The 15,384-nt window shown below is 40.4% G+C and overlaps 1 protein-coding gene across 5 annotated transcripts in view; it reads right to left on the bottom strand.

Moving 5' to 3' along the window:
* The window catches only part of TBX15 (T-box transcription factor 15), a 119,655-nt gene that overhangs the window by 49,994 nt on the left and 54,277 nt on the right, over positions 1-15,384 (bottom strand). For all 5 annotated transcript variants that reach the window (XM_026483640.4, XM_048220286.2, XM_048220285.2 and 2 more), the window contains exons 2-5: positions 13,930-14,143; positions 9,574-9,675; positions 7,679-7,850; positions 6,444-6,611 (exon numbers count right to left, since the gene is read on the bottom strand). In XM_026483640.4, coding sequence (XP_026339425.1) covers positions 6,444-6,611; positions 7,679-7,850; positions 9,574-9,675; positions 13,930-14,143 — 656 coding nt within the window. The remainder of the gene's footprint in view (positions 1-6,443; positions 6,612-7,678; positions 7,851-9,573; positions 9,676-13,929; positions 14,144-15,384) is intronic.

Genomic DNA, 15,384 nt, shown 5'->3' with positions numbered 1-15,384 from the left:
GATCATCCCTCCAAAATCAGATGCTTTCAGATAAGAACCATGCCTATTTTCTACACCATCTTATTAAGAACCTAACATGATATGCTCTTTGGGCTCAATGAATATTTGTTCAGCAAGTGAAAGAGTGAGTAAGCGAGTGCATGAATGAATAATGTGGGAAACAGGGATTAGCAGCCCCAAAGCCACAACAAGCCTTAGAGAATACAGACCAGACAACTCCCTCGATCCTATCTGTTTACACTGCAGCACCACAGACAGAAGTCTCAAATGTCCCCCTGGCCAGAACAAGGTCTATTAGTAACTGTCCGTGGACCTAAAACTATTCTATAGCAGTCATGTTCAAACCTGCTCCAATGATGAGGAGAAAGCTCAGAGGTTGGGGAAGCATTTTTCTTCCCTGATTTGATTTCCATTATCCTGATTTGTACAGTCTGAGTCATCGAAGACCATAGAACACAAAGAGGTGGTTGCTGGCTTGCCACCTTTGGTTTTAATCATTTTCACTGACTTTTTGCCTAGAAACGTCCAGGCAGTTAATAAATGAGGTACACCTCACAGTGCACAGCGCAGATATAAATCGCACAACCTACAAAAAAAATGAAACTTCAATATCCTGAGTATGATTTTACAATACCAAGGCTGAAAAGGCCTTCCCTTATTAACACTCTCTTAGTTATTCTTTTTTTTTTTTTTTTTTACCATATTGCTTTGAAAGGTGTTCATCAGGGAAGGAAAAAAAAACAGCCCATATGAAAAATAAAAAATAAAAAACCTCTGCCTTGATTTGATTGGAAAGTTAAAGCACAACTGGCTCAATAGTTTAGGATATAATGAGTGGCTCAGAACTCCTATTGGATTTGCTTACACAAACCTGGCTGTGGTTTCAGACTTCCTATCTGGTTCATGTAGCCAATTCTCATCAAGAAATAAGACTGTGTTACCTGAGGAGAACAAGGCTGTGTCTTTTTGAAATCTAGTTTCCTGTTTGGAAAAAAAAAAAAAATCAAGGTTCAGCAGGCTTTTCCCCTTAGAGAAGACAAAGACTCTGCAATGGAAATTTCCTGCTAATTCCATGAGGACATGTTGGCGTCAGCTTCTTCCAAGAAAAAGCATACAGTTGTAGAGTCACCTTTCTTCCCACCTCTACCACTTTATTCTCCATGATGAGATGCTGGGCATGGTGTACCTTCCTCTCTGCCCTAAGCCTGCCAAGTTGGCACTCCAAGAGCAAATAATAGTAATAATAACTTCAGTATGCTAGCAGCCCTGGGAGTCTATGGGTCAGTCAGCAAGGGTGGGAGGAAGGAATGGGAAGGGGGGAAAGAAAAGCATAAAATATTTCATGAAAATAGAAACTCTTTCTTCACATTTCACGACTACTTATGTCCAAAGAAGCGGGACCACAGCTATGTAAGGAAACTGGTAGTGGAGGTGTGTTGGCTAATTATTCATTCAGTCCTTTTCCAAGCATATATTCAGTGCTGTGCACTACGGAGCACACACAAATGCCTTAGAATTACACAGATGGAAGGGTCCTTCTTCTTAATTCATGGTTTCTGGGCTTCAGGACAATTCTAATTCCCTCCCTCCAACATTTGAAGGATCAACGTTGATATTCCAGGTCTTTATTCTATCAAACAAAAAGAATTACACCTACCCACGATCTCCTCCCATCATCATTTCATAAAATAAATGACATTTTAGTATCTAAAAGGACAAAATAAAATCCAGTCTATTTAAGTGAGTGCTTATAGGTATAAACCGCCTCTATTCTGCCTTTATTTTTCTCATCTTTCAGTGGACTATAAAAAATGTCTCCGTAGACTGGTAGCTGAGAAGCAAACCACCGATTTGCAAATGAGGATTCGGAGGTGGAGCGATTTGTCAAAGGCAGTACATTCTGTCAACTGCAGAGTTGGGTCTAGAACCTGAGTCTTCTAACGCCCGTCCTGCTGTTTTCTACCGTATCACACCGGGTTTTGTAGAAGCACAATGTTTGGCTCTCAAAAAGCTCAAAATATTGAGAGAAAGATTAGTCACGTGCACAGCGTAGAATGTGACAGGGTCATGAGAGACATACGGCGCACTAACAGTTCGATGAGGGAAAGCTCATTTGCAGCTGAAAAATGTAAGGAACGTTGTAGGGGAAATGTCGGGAAGGTTTGTGTTTGTACTGAACTCGAAGATAGAAGGAAGCTAGACAGATAAAGATGAACAGAAAGGTCATTCCTGGAAAGACAACAGCACAACCAAAAGCAAAGCAGCTACAAAGGGCAAACAACAGTAAAACTCTAACTAGATTGCTGAACTCCTGTGAATGCGTGATGACGATTAGTGGGAAATGAGCCTAGAAATGCAGCTGGTAACTAGCTACAGAGGACCTTAAAGGAAAGACTTGGGATCTTGGAGTATATATACACCCTTTGGCACTGAGGAGTCAATAACTTTTGACAGAGAAATGATGCAATCAGAGCTGTGCTCTAGAAAGACCCATCCCTCAGTGAATACATGTGATGGCTCATGAGACATTAACCTTGTAGTCCAGGTAACTCGGCTGGAAGTTGTCACAACAGCCTAAGGTGGAGGGAGAGCAGGTCCAGAACAAGGGCAAAAGCAGTAAGATGAGAAAGAAGAAAACATTCCATCAGTAGAAGCAACCTAGTTTAGTGGCAGATTGGATGTGTGGAGAGTCAGGTGTCCAGCCAGCCTTGGCAAGGTGGAAGCCAACAGGAAACACAGGCTTTAACTATGGAGAGGACTGGCCAGGGTGACAAATGAATAGTATAGCTTGGAATGTTTTGTTTACCAGCAACAAAACACCAAGTTTCCACCTTTCAAGTGTGGGCTTGCTACAACTCTACTGTCTCGACTCTTGTAGGGGTTAAAAAAGAGTTGACACGACTGAACAGTCGAATAATTTTCAATACTTGTGTGTATTGATTGTCTCTGCTCGAAAACAATAAACTGTTCCCCACTCTCAATTAAAAACATGCCAGAAAAAAAAAAGAGGAAGAAATTATGATTTCAGAGCTAACAGAGAACTTAGAAAACAGAGGCCAAATGCTTTTTCTTGAGGAAGAAGTCAAAACCCAGAAAGAAAATACCTTGCTTAGAGTGACACAAGTAGCTAGTGGGACATTGAGGACGAAACCCCAGGTCTCCAAAGGGCTAGCCCACTGCCTTTCCTTAGGAAAAGTGGATAACATTTCACTTCACTCCATTCCTTTCACTGTCCTTCCTTCATTGTGTTCCTGAGAACAATGAGGACCCCCTCCCACTGACTTTTCCTCTTTAGTCTCTCATGCCTCCTAACAGTTCCCTTAAAAAGAAATACATGAAGTAAATAATTTTGCCATAAAATAGTAACTGTTCTCATTCAAGACAGTTGAGGGAAATAAAAACACAGTAGTAGGTGATCTATCTAGCTCACAAAAGAGAATGGTTTATGCTGCCCAGCATCTCCGTGACAGGTCTGAAAATGATTGCTAGGTAACAGGATGCAGACCCCCAGATTCCTAGGGGAAAAGTCCTGAGGTTAGTTTGCTTTACTAGAAGACACTGTGTTATATGAAATCATATCTACACAGCCAAAGGGAATGTTAAATGATCATGCTTGTTGATGTATCTGGGGACCGAAGACTTGTTAAACGGGCAAAAGCTGTTATCTTAATTTCAAACAGGGCAGAAGTGAGTATGCATGACTCATCTATTTTGAATGTCAGCACATCATGAATTCACCAACATGACATGAGAACAGAAAGATCAAACTGGTTACCTATTGATTATAATACCTTCAAGAGCCAATGCAGGTCCTCCAATTCCCAACGATCCACTTTCTCCTTAATAAGCAATTTATTCTGTAAAATTGCCTCTACTCCCCACTCCTCTTCAGGCCTGTGCAGACCCAGCCGTTGACAAGTGTAGGCTGACTACTAGTAATCAGATCCCGAGTTTGTGCCAGTGACTCTATGCGTGTTCCCTCATCTAGTTCTCGTCACTAACTTGATGAGGCCAGAACATTTTCAGGCCAGGAAACACTGATTAAGTGAGTTAAGAAACTTGCTCAAGGTCATACAATTCGTCAGTGGAAAGGTCAGAAATCAAACCAGGTAGGCTACTACCAAGCCCCACGAATTTAGGCATGGTGTCCTGCCCCCAACAAACCACCACTGCCCCCAACCCAGTCCAGATGAAGAGAAAATTTTCATACAAGTAGAATGTCCTCAGACACAGGAATGCTGTGAGAGAAGGTAGAAGAGGGGATTTCAGGCAGCCATGTTTGGTCTTCTTTCTTTCACATTGTCACAGTGAGTTGTACCTTTTTAATTTCAGCTTGGGTGACAGTCCTGACCCTTGTGGCTTCTACAACTGACCTCAGTGAGGCAGCAGAATGTTCACTTACCAGTGTTCTAGTTTGCCCTACTAAATTCTAAAGTTGCAATATTTGTCGCCACATCTCTGCCTTCATGAGAAACTAATGATTAAAATGGTGGCTGGGTGTCTTGGGAAAAAGTCCAATCAGTTATTCAAAGAACTTAGACTTGTGCTCCCTCTCTTCTGAACCACAGTTAATCCCAAGGTTCCAGTTGCTCCAAAGGGCATGTCTATATTGCTGCACCTTCTTGTTTCAGAGCTTGAAAAATCTTGATTATTAAAGATTCCTATAAGGACTCTCTGTGGCCTCTGCTCTGTTACTACCTAAGGAGTTTGAGGGGGTTCAATAGTTTTTAAATAGCACCCAAAGCGAACTAAAACTCTTCTTCTACTTTAGATCAAATGTGGCAACCACAAGGAACATCTAAATTTGGGAATGCTTTACAGCTGCTGAGAAAGCCCAACAAGCATATAGTACTTGTCTACCAGACTGAAGGGTGGTTGTATACCAAATTCCTCTGGAGGCAAAGAACATCTAAGAAATGCACTATGGAAGACCAAAATAATCTTTCTATATGAACCAAAGATTATATGACTCACCTTCACTTGCCTGGCACATAGTAAGCACTCAATAAATACTTAGTAAATGAATATTTTTTCCTCTATTTCTTTCTTTGTCAGAGCACTAAGCATAGTAACCAACACAAAAGATACCTTTTGTGGTAGATATCTCAATATTATGGTAGAAGTTAATTTTGCTCCAAGTGGGCCCAAAATAAAAATGTGCAGACTTTCAAGCAAAATAATCAAGCAAAACTCTTACTTTCAGAAAAGGATTCACTTCAGGATCCTATTAATTAGACAAATTGTCAAAAGATGAAATACAGTCTAATTTGCAAAAAAAAATGAGATTCATATGCAACTTTCAAGGAATTGCATAAAGTGAGATCACTTATAAAACCATCTACTCACGCTCCACAAAAAAAGAACATTGTCTAGAATGCCCATAACAATTCCAGACTTGGTGTCTCTCTCCCTCTCTCCATACCCCACCCTCCCATACTTCCCCCATTAGTCTGACCAATTCTTTTTTTTTTTTCAAGACTTTATTTTTTGAGAAAGAGAGAGAGCATGAGCACATAAGCAGGGGGGAGGAGAAGGGGCAGAGGGAGAAGCAGACTCCCCACTGAGCAGGGAGCCTGACATGGGGCTTGATTCCAGGACCCCGAGAGCATGACCTGAGCCGAAGGCAGACGCTTAACCAACTGAGCCATCCAGGTACCCCAATCTGGCCAATTCTTAAGTGTGTCTCATCATCAGAGAAAGCATCAGCTCTTCCAGCAAAACTTCCCCCAGGCAAGAACACCCTGTCCATGTTTCTGTCATTAAATTATTCCATTGTTTTATCATTATGCATTTACAAGTCTTTCACTTACCTAAAACTCTTTTTTGCTTATGGAGAAATAAGTCCTAATTTGCTCGATTTCTCTACTAAGCTTGGACTATGAAAAGCTCTCAAGTTCTCAAACATTTATGGAATGAATGAACATATTGCTGACATAAAAACACAGATGTTAGGGTGTGGCTGGTGGTCACACAGAGGTAAATTTAGTCTGATAGTGTACATGGAAGCAGTGGGTCTTCAACGGAGTTCAAGAGACTTGATGACTTTGATGTAGCCGATTCAGGGATACACAGAAAATTGCAGAGAAGAGGGAAGGAATGAATCAAACCTTGGTACTTGAAAAGGAATTACAAATGATGAGGAACATTTGCCAGGATGCAGGAGAGACCATGAACATGGGTACAAGTACAGAGAGACATGAAAATGACAGGAGATTTGGTCCTCCCGGTCAAAGATTTTGTCTTTGATCTAAATCTAGACTATACCAGCTGCTACTAGGCATCACAGCCTTGTCATCACCAACATGGTGTTTGCACGCAAGCCTGGCATCTCTCATTCCAGTTCTTCAGTGTCATGCAGAAGGACTAAGTATTTCTTACCAAAGCCATGAATAAGCTCCTTTAAAAGCAGATATAGCAGGAGACTCTCAAAGGCAGCCTCTTACCTGCTGGTTCTGGTAGGCTGTAACTGTGGTAAAGACGGTCTCAGGGAAGTTGAATGTTTTCACTCCATCCCCAACAGGGACAGGTTTGGTGGGTGAAAGGTCACTGCTGAAATCCTTGCGGATCACATGAACTCGAGGCTGGTATTTGTGCATAGAGTGCAGAATGATCTGAAATGAGAAGGGGCCACATTATGCCAGAGTTGTTCAAAGGTCCCTACATCTTTTCAAGCTCTCATGCAAATACAACCACAGGATAGAAGCATTATAGGAAAAACACAGATTGGGGTTGGAAGGGGGGGAGATGTACAAGAAACTGGAAGTCAGTGTACTTGCCCGCGGCAGGAAGGACTAAGTGACCGGATAGCATTACATGGACCCATACATCAGAGTATCCCAATCATGGGTGGTGGATGCCGTATGCTTGCCTTAACTGGACGATACTGAACAATTGTCCTAATACTAAAAGACAACACTCCACTAGCAGGTCTCAGAACCTCTGCTATGCGACAGTTGCTCCTTCCTGCTTCAAAGTTTCATCATGGGCCTAATGCTGTCTTTAAATTCTATAAGGTGTTATTTGCACTTTGTTACCAAATGTATGCCCACTCACTGTGAGAGTGAATGGTATACTTGCATTCTCCCTTCTTTTGAAAAATGCCATTTCCTTAAAGATAAGAGCCATGGTTTCAGTTCTTCAATTTTCCTGTAGCACCCAGTCTGGATCCTGGCATTCAGTGAAAGTTCTATGTATATCTTGCCACTAAAGATAAATTAATAACATCAAGTGCTCTCATTATACCTAGAAAGTCTTATGACCTAGTCCTCTCTTAAAAATGCATAAATTTCTTGACAAATTAGCCCAACCTGTCACTTCCATTGTTTCGCTGAATTTATTGCCCTGTGAGTTATTCCACTGAATGTTGTGATTTCACCATTTTTAAACTTGTCTGGTGTTTCTGTCTTCAAACTCTCCCCTGACTAGACTGTGGGTTCCCAGAACATGAGAACTCTGTCTGATAAACACAACCTGATGCACTGCAGATGTCTGCTAAATGTTGGATTTGTAGTAAATGAAATTTCACCAGAGGAAAAAAAGAACTTATATGCCTACTTACTTAAAATGACTCACAATGGCATGGAACTTCTTATTTTACCTGTTTCAAAAAGCCTAGGGCTAGCCAGCTCTAGAGCCAAAAGGGGAAGAAGAGGGAGATGGATGGGATTCTTTGACTCACATGTCCTTGATCATCCAACTCGTTGTTGGTCAGCTTGAGTTTGTCAAAACTGACCACCTGTCTCATCCAAGTGTCTCCAGAAGCTAGAGAATCAGGGTGTATATAAACTCTTGGGGGCACAGGGGAGTCCGCGTTGCCAGCCACCATCCACTTGGAGCTGTGGTACACATATCTGAGGCAGAGAGGGAGAGAGGAGAAATCAGAGACAGATACAGAGAGGGAAGAGAGGCCCAGAAAACCAGTAGAGACAGGAGAGAGGAGAAACAGAGAGATGACAAGATGGAAAATTGGAGGGATTAAACAGAGAATACAAGAGAGAAAAGAAGTAGGGTAGAGAACCAGGGACAATCAGATAGAGATGAAAACGGAGAAAGAGGTGGGGTGGGGGAGGGCAGCAAAGGGTTGTGGTTAATCATCAAAGCTGCAGCCCTCACAAGGAAAACATTCCCACAGTCCTTTTTCTTTCTTCTCCCTCTCCTTGCCTTGCACCCCTGTGTGCACACAGGCATCCTGAACCCACGTGTCTAGCTATGGAAAAGGTATTTTACTGCAACCTTTCACCTTTCAAATGCAAACCATATAATCCGTTGGCCACTTGTTCAGGATTTGGTTCCTTATTAAAAACATCTTCCATATTGTCCTATAAAACACAGCCATGTGCAGAGACCCTCCAAGCCTCTCACTTATTAACCATTTCCTTGCTGAGAACCTGAATTTTGAGGCATTTCTATGAAAATGGAGGGTCTCTGCCTCAGTGCAACCATTCCCAAAATACCACCAAGTCTTCCCAGTTAGTGTTTTAGTGTTTCTTTGATGAACCCAGTTTTGAATATCATCATCATCCACATTATTTTCCCACAAAGCCACTGGAAGTGAGATGTTGTTCGTAGCAAAAGAGGTCAGTTATCCAGAGTTTGCCAATTGCCCTGTACTTCTGAAGAGAGTTCTCTATGGATTTGGCACCTCCCCGATTTTCACTTATAGAGGACCACCCAGGACCTGGATGCTAGCAAACAGAAGTACTCAGTCCAAATCACAAGATCCTCTAAAACAGATTGGAACCATCTCCTGTCCTAAGTTCTGCATCCAGATAACTTCTTTCTTGGCCAGCTCTCTCACTCTACCATACTAGGCCCGGTCTTTCCCATTCATTCATCTCACCCCTTCTACTTCATAGGTTTGGCGCCAAGTTCTCAAACACTTCAAAAATGAGCCACAATTCACTGATCTGATCGACATCTCTAGAGATTGATTAAGCCACAATTTGTGTCAAACAAGAACTATGTGTAAACCATCCAAGAGACAAATACATTGTGTTGGACTGTAATGACTTTGAAGGAAAGTTATTTAACAAACTTGCTCACAACCCATATTGATAAACAATAATTTTCCTTTACTAAATGTTTTTCTTGAAATCTTACCCAATTCTCCTCTTCATCCCCTCCATCATCCACAGGGTAATCCATCAGATATAAGATACAATATACTGCACTGGTCCACTTCTCCTCCACCTCTCCAAAATAAATCATCTCAACTCATTTAGCATTTCATAAACGAAATCATTCAATATGTTAATCACTTTCAATATTAACTGAATTCATTTTAGACCTAATATCCATTTGATTTTTGTAACCTGGCAGACACTATATAGTTCCACTTTCTCCAGAGACATAGGGAGGATTCCAGACCAAACCATTACTAAGTCCTGATTTCCAACCATGAGTGACTACTTCTTGCATTGCGCTTTGCTACAGGCTATTGGCATATCCTCCATCCTTGTTCCTTGTATAGTGCATTGTACAGTGCACTGTGAAAATGCTTCATCTAATGAGTTTCAAGAACTGTCTTGGAATGCTGGTGATGTCCACAATTCCACACCCCAGAGTCTTCATTACCTGTATCTTTTATTGTCCACAGGCACAATGTCCATTGCTATGTAATACTGCTGGTGTGGATCCAGGCCAGTGATTTTCACTCTCATGGCAGGAAACATCCTCCTATGAAGGGGAATAGGCAGTAAGCTCAACAATCAGAGGGGGAGAAGTAGCAGGAATAAAAGCTTAAAGAGTCTCTTCTTATCAAGAACGTTAAGCACACCAAAGTCCAACTCCACTAATTCCCAAGTTGGCTGCTTTTTTTACACTTTGGAAATTATTACTATAAAATATGCTGAGGACTCATTGCTGAAATAGCACTATTTTTTAACTTAAATTGACCTATTTGATGATTCATACACTCCAACAGCTCATACCATACCGATTTATATTATTAGTTAATCTTTAATGTGATTAGATAGATAGGCAGATAAACAATGTATGTGTATCCACACATATATTTCCTATCAGACTATAACATTCTTGAAAATACTTACACTCTTACACTTAACATACTCGAATAACTTATGCTTTTATTACTCAAGTAGCTTATCACAGTTGATTGGAGGTGATGATGAAATATTTTTTGATTGATGAATCTATTTAAAAGTAATCTCTCAAGAAAAGAGGAAAAAAGGAAGAGGCTACCATTCCCCAAACAAAGGGCCAACAAAGTTGAGGGTTTTTTAATGCATAAGACTTTAGAAAAATTTCTGCAAGTTCTCAGGCTGTCAACATGTGTGTCAGAAGGAAGACCCTGTGGAATAGGGAGCAAATACCAAATGAATTCTAGTGGCCTCTGGGCAATACCTTGTTTCTACCACAATGGCTTGTTAAACTTGCCAAAGCAAGCGAGGTCAGGATATGGCACTTTACAACTACTCTCATAATTGAAGAGGAGGAGAGGGAGCAACCCAGAAGAGTACTGAGTTTCAAGGATCTAGAATAAAATTCTCCATTCTTCTTTAACCATAAGAAAGAAGAAAAACATCAAACTCTTTTGTATGTCATTCATTTAGAAGTCAGACATAAAAAGTGCTCAGTTCAAAAAATTTGGATTGCCTGAATGTGCTCTAGGGTACTTGTACACAAAATGCTGCATTAAGCTTAACCATCTGGGGCCAGTTAGGGAGCTGGGCAGAGCACGGTGCTAATGAGGTCAAGGTCACAGGCTTGATCCACATACAGCCTAATTGGCTTTGCTCCATTTCACGGCCATAGACCATACCCTGACCCTAGACAGCCATCGTGCATATGTGCCCTAGTTGTTTACATGAGGGGCTTTCTGTGCTAGTCACACACTGCACTGCTCACCAGAAGCAACTCAAAATGCAAGTATCCTGTGTAGTAGGTCAATGGCATCATAATCATATTTGGGGGAAGGCACAAGAGAGACCATAGACCTTTAATAGGAATGATGGCTAATTCTTAAATATTTACGAAGAATAATGCACAACCATTCCTTCTATCCTACTTTATGACTCTTCAGAAGCTTCTGCTGGTATATCATTCTGGATTTTCTACCTCTAGCCTCACAAGTTTAATTAGAAAGCCTTATATTTTAGTCTTATGGTGAGCTAATGAAATCCAATGGTGGACTTCTAATTATGACTAAATCAAGCATTCACTACAGATTAAGCACTTTGATCCACGTTAATTCCCTCCAAAAATTTGGAAACCTTAATGTATATACATTTACATTTAAACCATAATCTCAGCCATCTATGGAGGCTGTGTCACACTGCAAAAGATGAATGTCTTTTCTTCATGACTTCAAGAAAAAGGGGTAGGTGTTTTTAAATTCAATACCTGTTCTGTCCGGAACACTCACATGACCTTGAGTGGAGAAGATACCAGTTTCTTACTAATACCCAAGTTCTAAATGAATGAGATGTGTGACTTTGGAAAAGTTATTTAACCTTATCTCCTATAAAACCAAGAAAAGGGACTATATAATCTCTAAAGTGACCTCTTGCTTTGAAATTCTATGACTACGTTTGAATTTTCTTCTTAAAAACTTACCAAAAGTTGCTTTTTCTTTTTGCCAGTATTTTGGCACAGAATATCAAGTGAAGTCATAACACCCGAGGGAAAAATTAACCTTTCATATTCACAAAATGAGATGTGTTTGGTTTTAATTTTATGGTTAAATTTAGGCCAATTTTTGTGTCTTCCAAACCCATTAATCCCTACAAGCACCTCTGTCCATGGTGCTGATTCTACAGATTACGTTGGTACGTTCAAAGATTGAGGGCTCTGTAGACTGCAATAGCTCTGAATCAACAGGATTACAGTTTGGAGAGTGAGAAGAAGTAGATGGTGACTAAAATCTGAGCAGGAAAAAGAACAGAGAGTCATACAAAACTAATGTAACTAAGAAAATGAAAATTGAGATTAAAATTGGAAAGGATACTACAAAGGAAGGAAAATGAAGTGAAAAGGAAGAAACAGACTTGAGGCATCGGGAGGAGGTGAAGAGAAAGCTTTATCTGTATGTTTTCGAGTTGTTCTGGAATTACTTGAGCAGAGTTACATGGAACAACATCAAAGGCTGAGGCAATGCAATAAAGAAGCAATGAATAACATATCTAAACCCTAACAAAGAACAAGCTGTATATGTTTGTACTGGGAATATCCGGGTATATCCAGGTATCAAGTGAATTTCTGAAGGCAGAGATGTGGAAATGAAAACACTACCGAACAAATCATGAAACGAGGTCACAGGAAAGCTGTGAAAAAGGTGTTTGGGTGAACTGAATTCATTGAAGTGCAGGGAACGAGGGAATGATATCAAAGATGAAAATGACTGGAATACACAAAATCCACAGTAGTAAGTGAAAACCCAAAACAAAAAACTGGAAAATCTTACAGACAAAAAAAAGTAATATTTTCCCCTTTCTCCAAACAAACCCCCTTGCCAAAAACTAAGAAGAATAAAAACTTTTTCCTTGAATTGTTGTTTCCTTCTAAGCCATAACATCTCAAAATGTGGAACAGAAATAGACCTGAAACCCAAGCAACAAAAAGGAGATGGTATTGGAAATAATTCCCCTTCAGAGTTGCTCCTCCTGAGAAGCCTTTTAATCATTTTATTCACTACCAAAACTTAGAGAAGGAAGAAGGTTCCAAAGGAGAAATAAAATGAACAAGATTTTGGGTTCATTTTGACCTTGTGTTTTTGTGATGTATTATTGTATTGGGAGCTTTATCTACATGAAGACAACTTATGACCAATTGGGTGGGTCTTTTTGGTCCCCATGACATGAGTCTATGTGGATTGGCTTTGAAAATATGAAAGCAGCATAACTGTTTTTACTTTAATTAACTATTCCTATATACTCAAAAGCCTAGTCCAAATTTATTTGTATTTAAATCATTTTCAGTTTTAATCCAAGGGGCAAAAACTACAACCATTTCTTAACAGTGTGGAATTATAAATAGTTAAGACCATTGTTTTAGAGCCAGACAGATTTGTGTGGAATTCTGGAGCTGCCCTTTACTACCCCTGTGACCTTAGTCAAGTTAATTAACTTCTTTTTTTTTATAATAATTTTTTATTATGTTATGTTAGTCACCATACAGTACATCCTAAGTTTTTGATGTAAAGTTCCATGATTAACTTCTTTCAGCCTTTGCCTCTTCACCCACGTATGGGATCATTATATCCTATCTCATAGGATTCCTGTGATGTCTAAATGACATAACATATGTTGAGTATCCAGCACAAAACAGATGCCTAACTATGGAAAACTAAAAGATGCCAGTGAAAGAATGGCTTAATTAAAAGTGTTTATTTCAAGAGAAACCGTATTTTAAAAACTTTTATCATCCTACATAGTTTTGCAAGAGTTTCCATGGATTGCCATTAAAGTTTTGTAATAATTTCAAGCCAACAATAAAACACATGGATCAATAAGCAGGGCTCAGACATGTACCAAACCCAGTCCTTACAAAAAAAAAATCTTACAAAAACATCTGGCTGCTTTTAATGCCTTAGGAGATGCAAGCTGTTGTTTGGGGAGCAAACTTTTTCTCTCGAAAGCACTGGATGATGAAGTAACACTTGCTTTGGAAATCTACCTTTTGGTCTTTATGTAACATCGATCTCCCATATGGGCTGAAATACATTTGTACGTAGAAAATGTTTGTGAGTGTAGAGGTGATTTAGAGGCTGGAATGGCCCTTGGAGGAAAACAGCAAAATCACAGTAAACACAAGATCACTTTACGAAGATGTCCATATGCAGAAAGGTGAGCACAAGCTGCTTTGGCTTCACCAAAGCTACCTAACACAAATAAGTTAAAAAGAAGAATGTAACAGCTCCTACTTTGGTCCTCCATTCTTGGAATCTGGCCATTCAAAGGAACTTGTCCTTACCTGCCTGCTTTGGTGATGATCATCTCAGTTCCAATGTCATGGAACCTCTTCCAGAGGTCAGCACATTGCAGCTCCACCTGAATCTCTTCCATGGAAGACATGGCAGCAGGCACAGGGCCTGCAGCACCAGGGCCCAGGTCAGTGTGAGTGTCAAAGGAGCAGGAAGTCCGCTCAGTGAGCACCTCAGAGTCTGAACCAGTGCTTTGCTCGGAATCTGCAAAATAAACAATCAAGTCTTAGGTGAGAAACTGCTGAGCTTCCCCTGCCCCCACTGCCCTAAAAGATGGGAGGCTGGGTGAGGGGCATGGTTGAGTAGGGAGGGGGCGGTGAACAAAAGGAGACTTAAAGCTGGGAAGCTCCAGAGCACAGCATTCGGGGTATTTTATTATTTTTTTTATGGTTTGTTTTTGTGATTTATGACCATCTTTTAGGTTTTGCATTTCCAACATGACATCTGGCATTTTAGCAACAGCTGAAGAAAACTGGTCCACATATCACCACGGTGAAGGGAAGAATCCAAACTGGGACAATAAAATAAATGCCAAATTTAAAAAAATAATAGTAATTACAGACCACAGCTCCAAATCTAGACAATTTCACTGGGGGCTGAGGTGGGGGGAAGTTCAATGCTAATAATAATGTATTCTTTAATGTCCTACCACTCAGCATCATTGCCCATCAGCCAGTAATTTTTAAACAAAGCAATTTTTCCTCTATTTATATATCCTGGTCATCAAAAGTAATGAAAAGCTGTTTAGAAGCACTTTGTCATGTATTTGAGTAAATGGCTTTTCCTAAGAGTCCAATCAGGTCATTTTGGATGAAAAAGGGGGAAAAAAATGTCTGTTGTAAGGCAAGGATGTAAGCATATGGAAAAAGTTACCCAAGAAGGCGGTTGAAACAAAGGGAATAAATGAGTTCAGGAGACACCTTGATTGGTTTCTGAAGTATGAGCAGAGGGGGGAGGGGTGACCCAAACAGGAAGGTAGGATTGAGAGCAACCAAATAAAAAGCTGGCATGCTGTGCCAGATGGTTCTTTCTTCCTGTGTCTTCTGTACTCATGAAGGGGTTTTGGGCGGGAGTGGGGGGTGATGTAGAGTGATAGAGAAGGCTGGAGTCAGATTTACCAGGGAATTTACTGTAATTTTAAAAACTTTTTGCTCTTAGAGGCCCAATGCCAAGAATCTTATCTCCTAAGATTTTCCAAACGCAGATTAGCTGATACAATCTTCTTAGGTCAAATGATACTGCGAGCTAAGCCTGAGAACCTATTTCTCCAACCTTCCCTTAACATCTAGGATTCTGACTGCTTCCCCTGTAAATAAATACATACATGAATAGAGGCTGGAAACAGCAGTATCTTATGCTGAAAATTGACTGGTCAGTGCTGTTAAAGGTCATGGCCTTTTGGGCCTCAGTCCTTGACACTAGCAGGATGAAGAAGGATGGGACAG

Source organism: Ursus arctos, unplaced genomic scaffold, assembly GCF_023065955.2.
Source record: "Ursus arctos isolate Adak ecotype North America unplaced genomic scaffold, UrsArc2.0 scaffold_12, whole genome shotgun sequence".
NCBI lineage: Eukaryota > Metazoa > Chordata > Mammalia > Carnivora > Ursidae > Ursus > Ursus arctos.
Note: the sequence above shows the minus strand (reverse complement) of the source record. Positions and strands in the feature narration are given on the sequence as shown.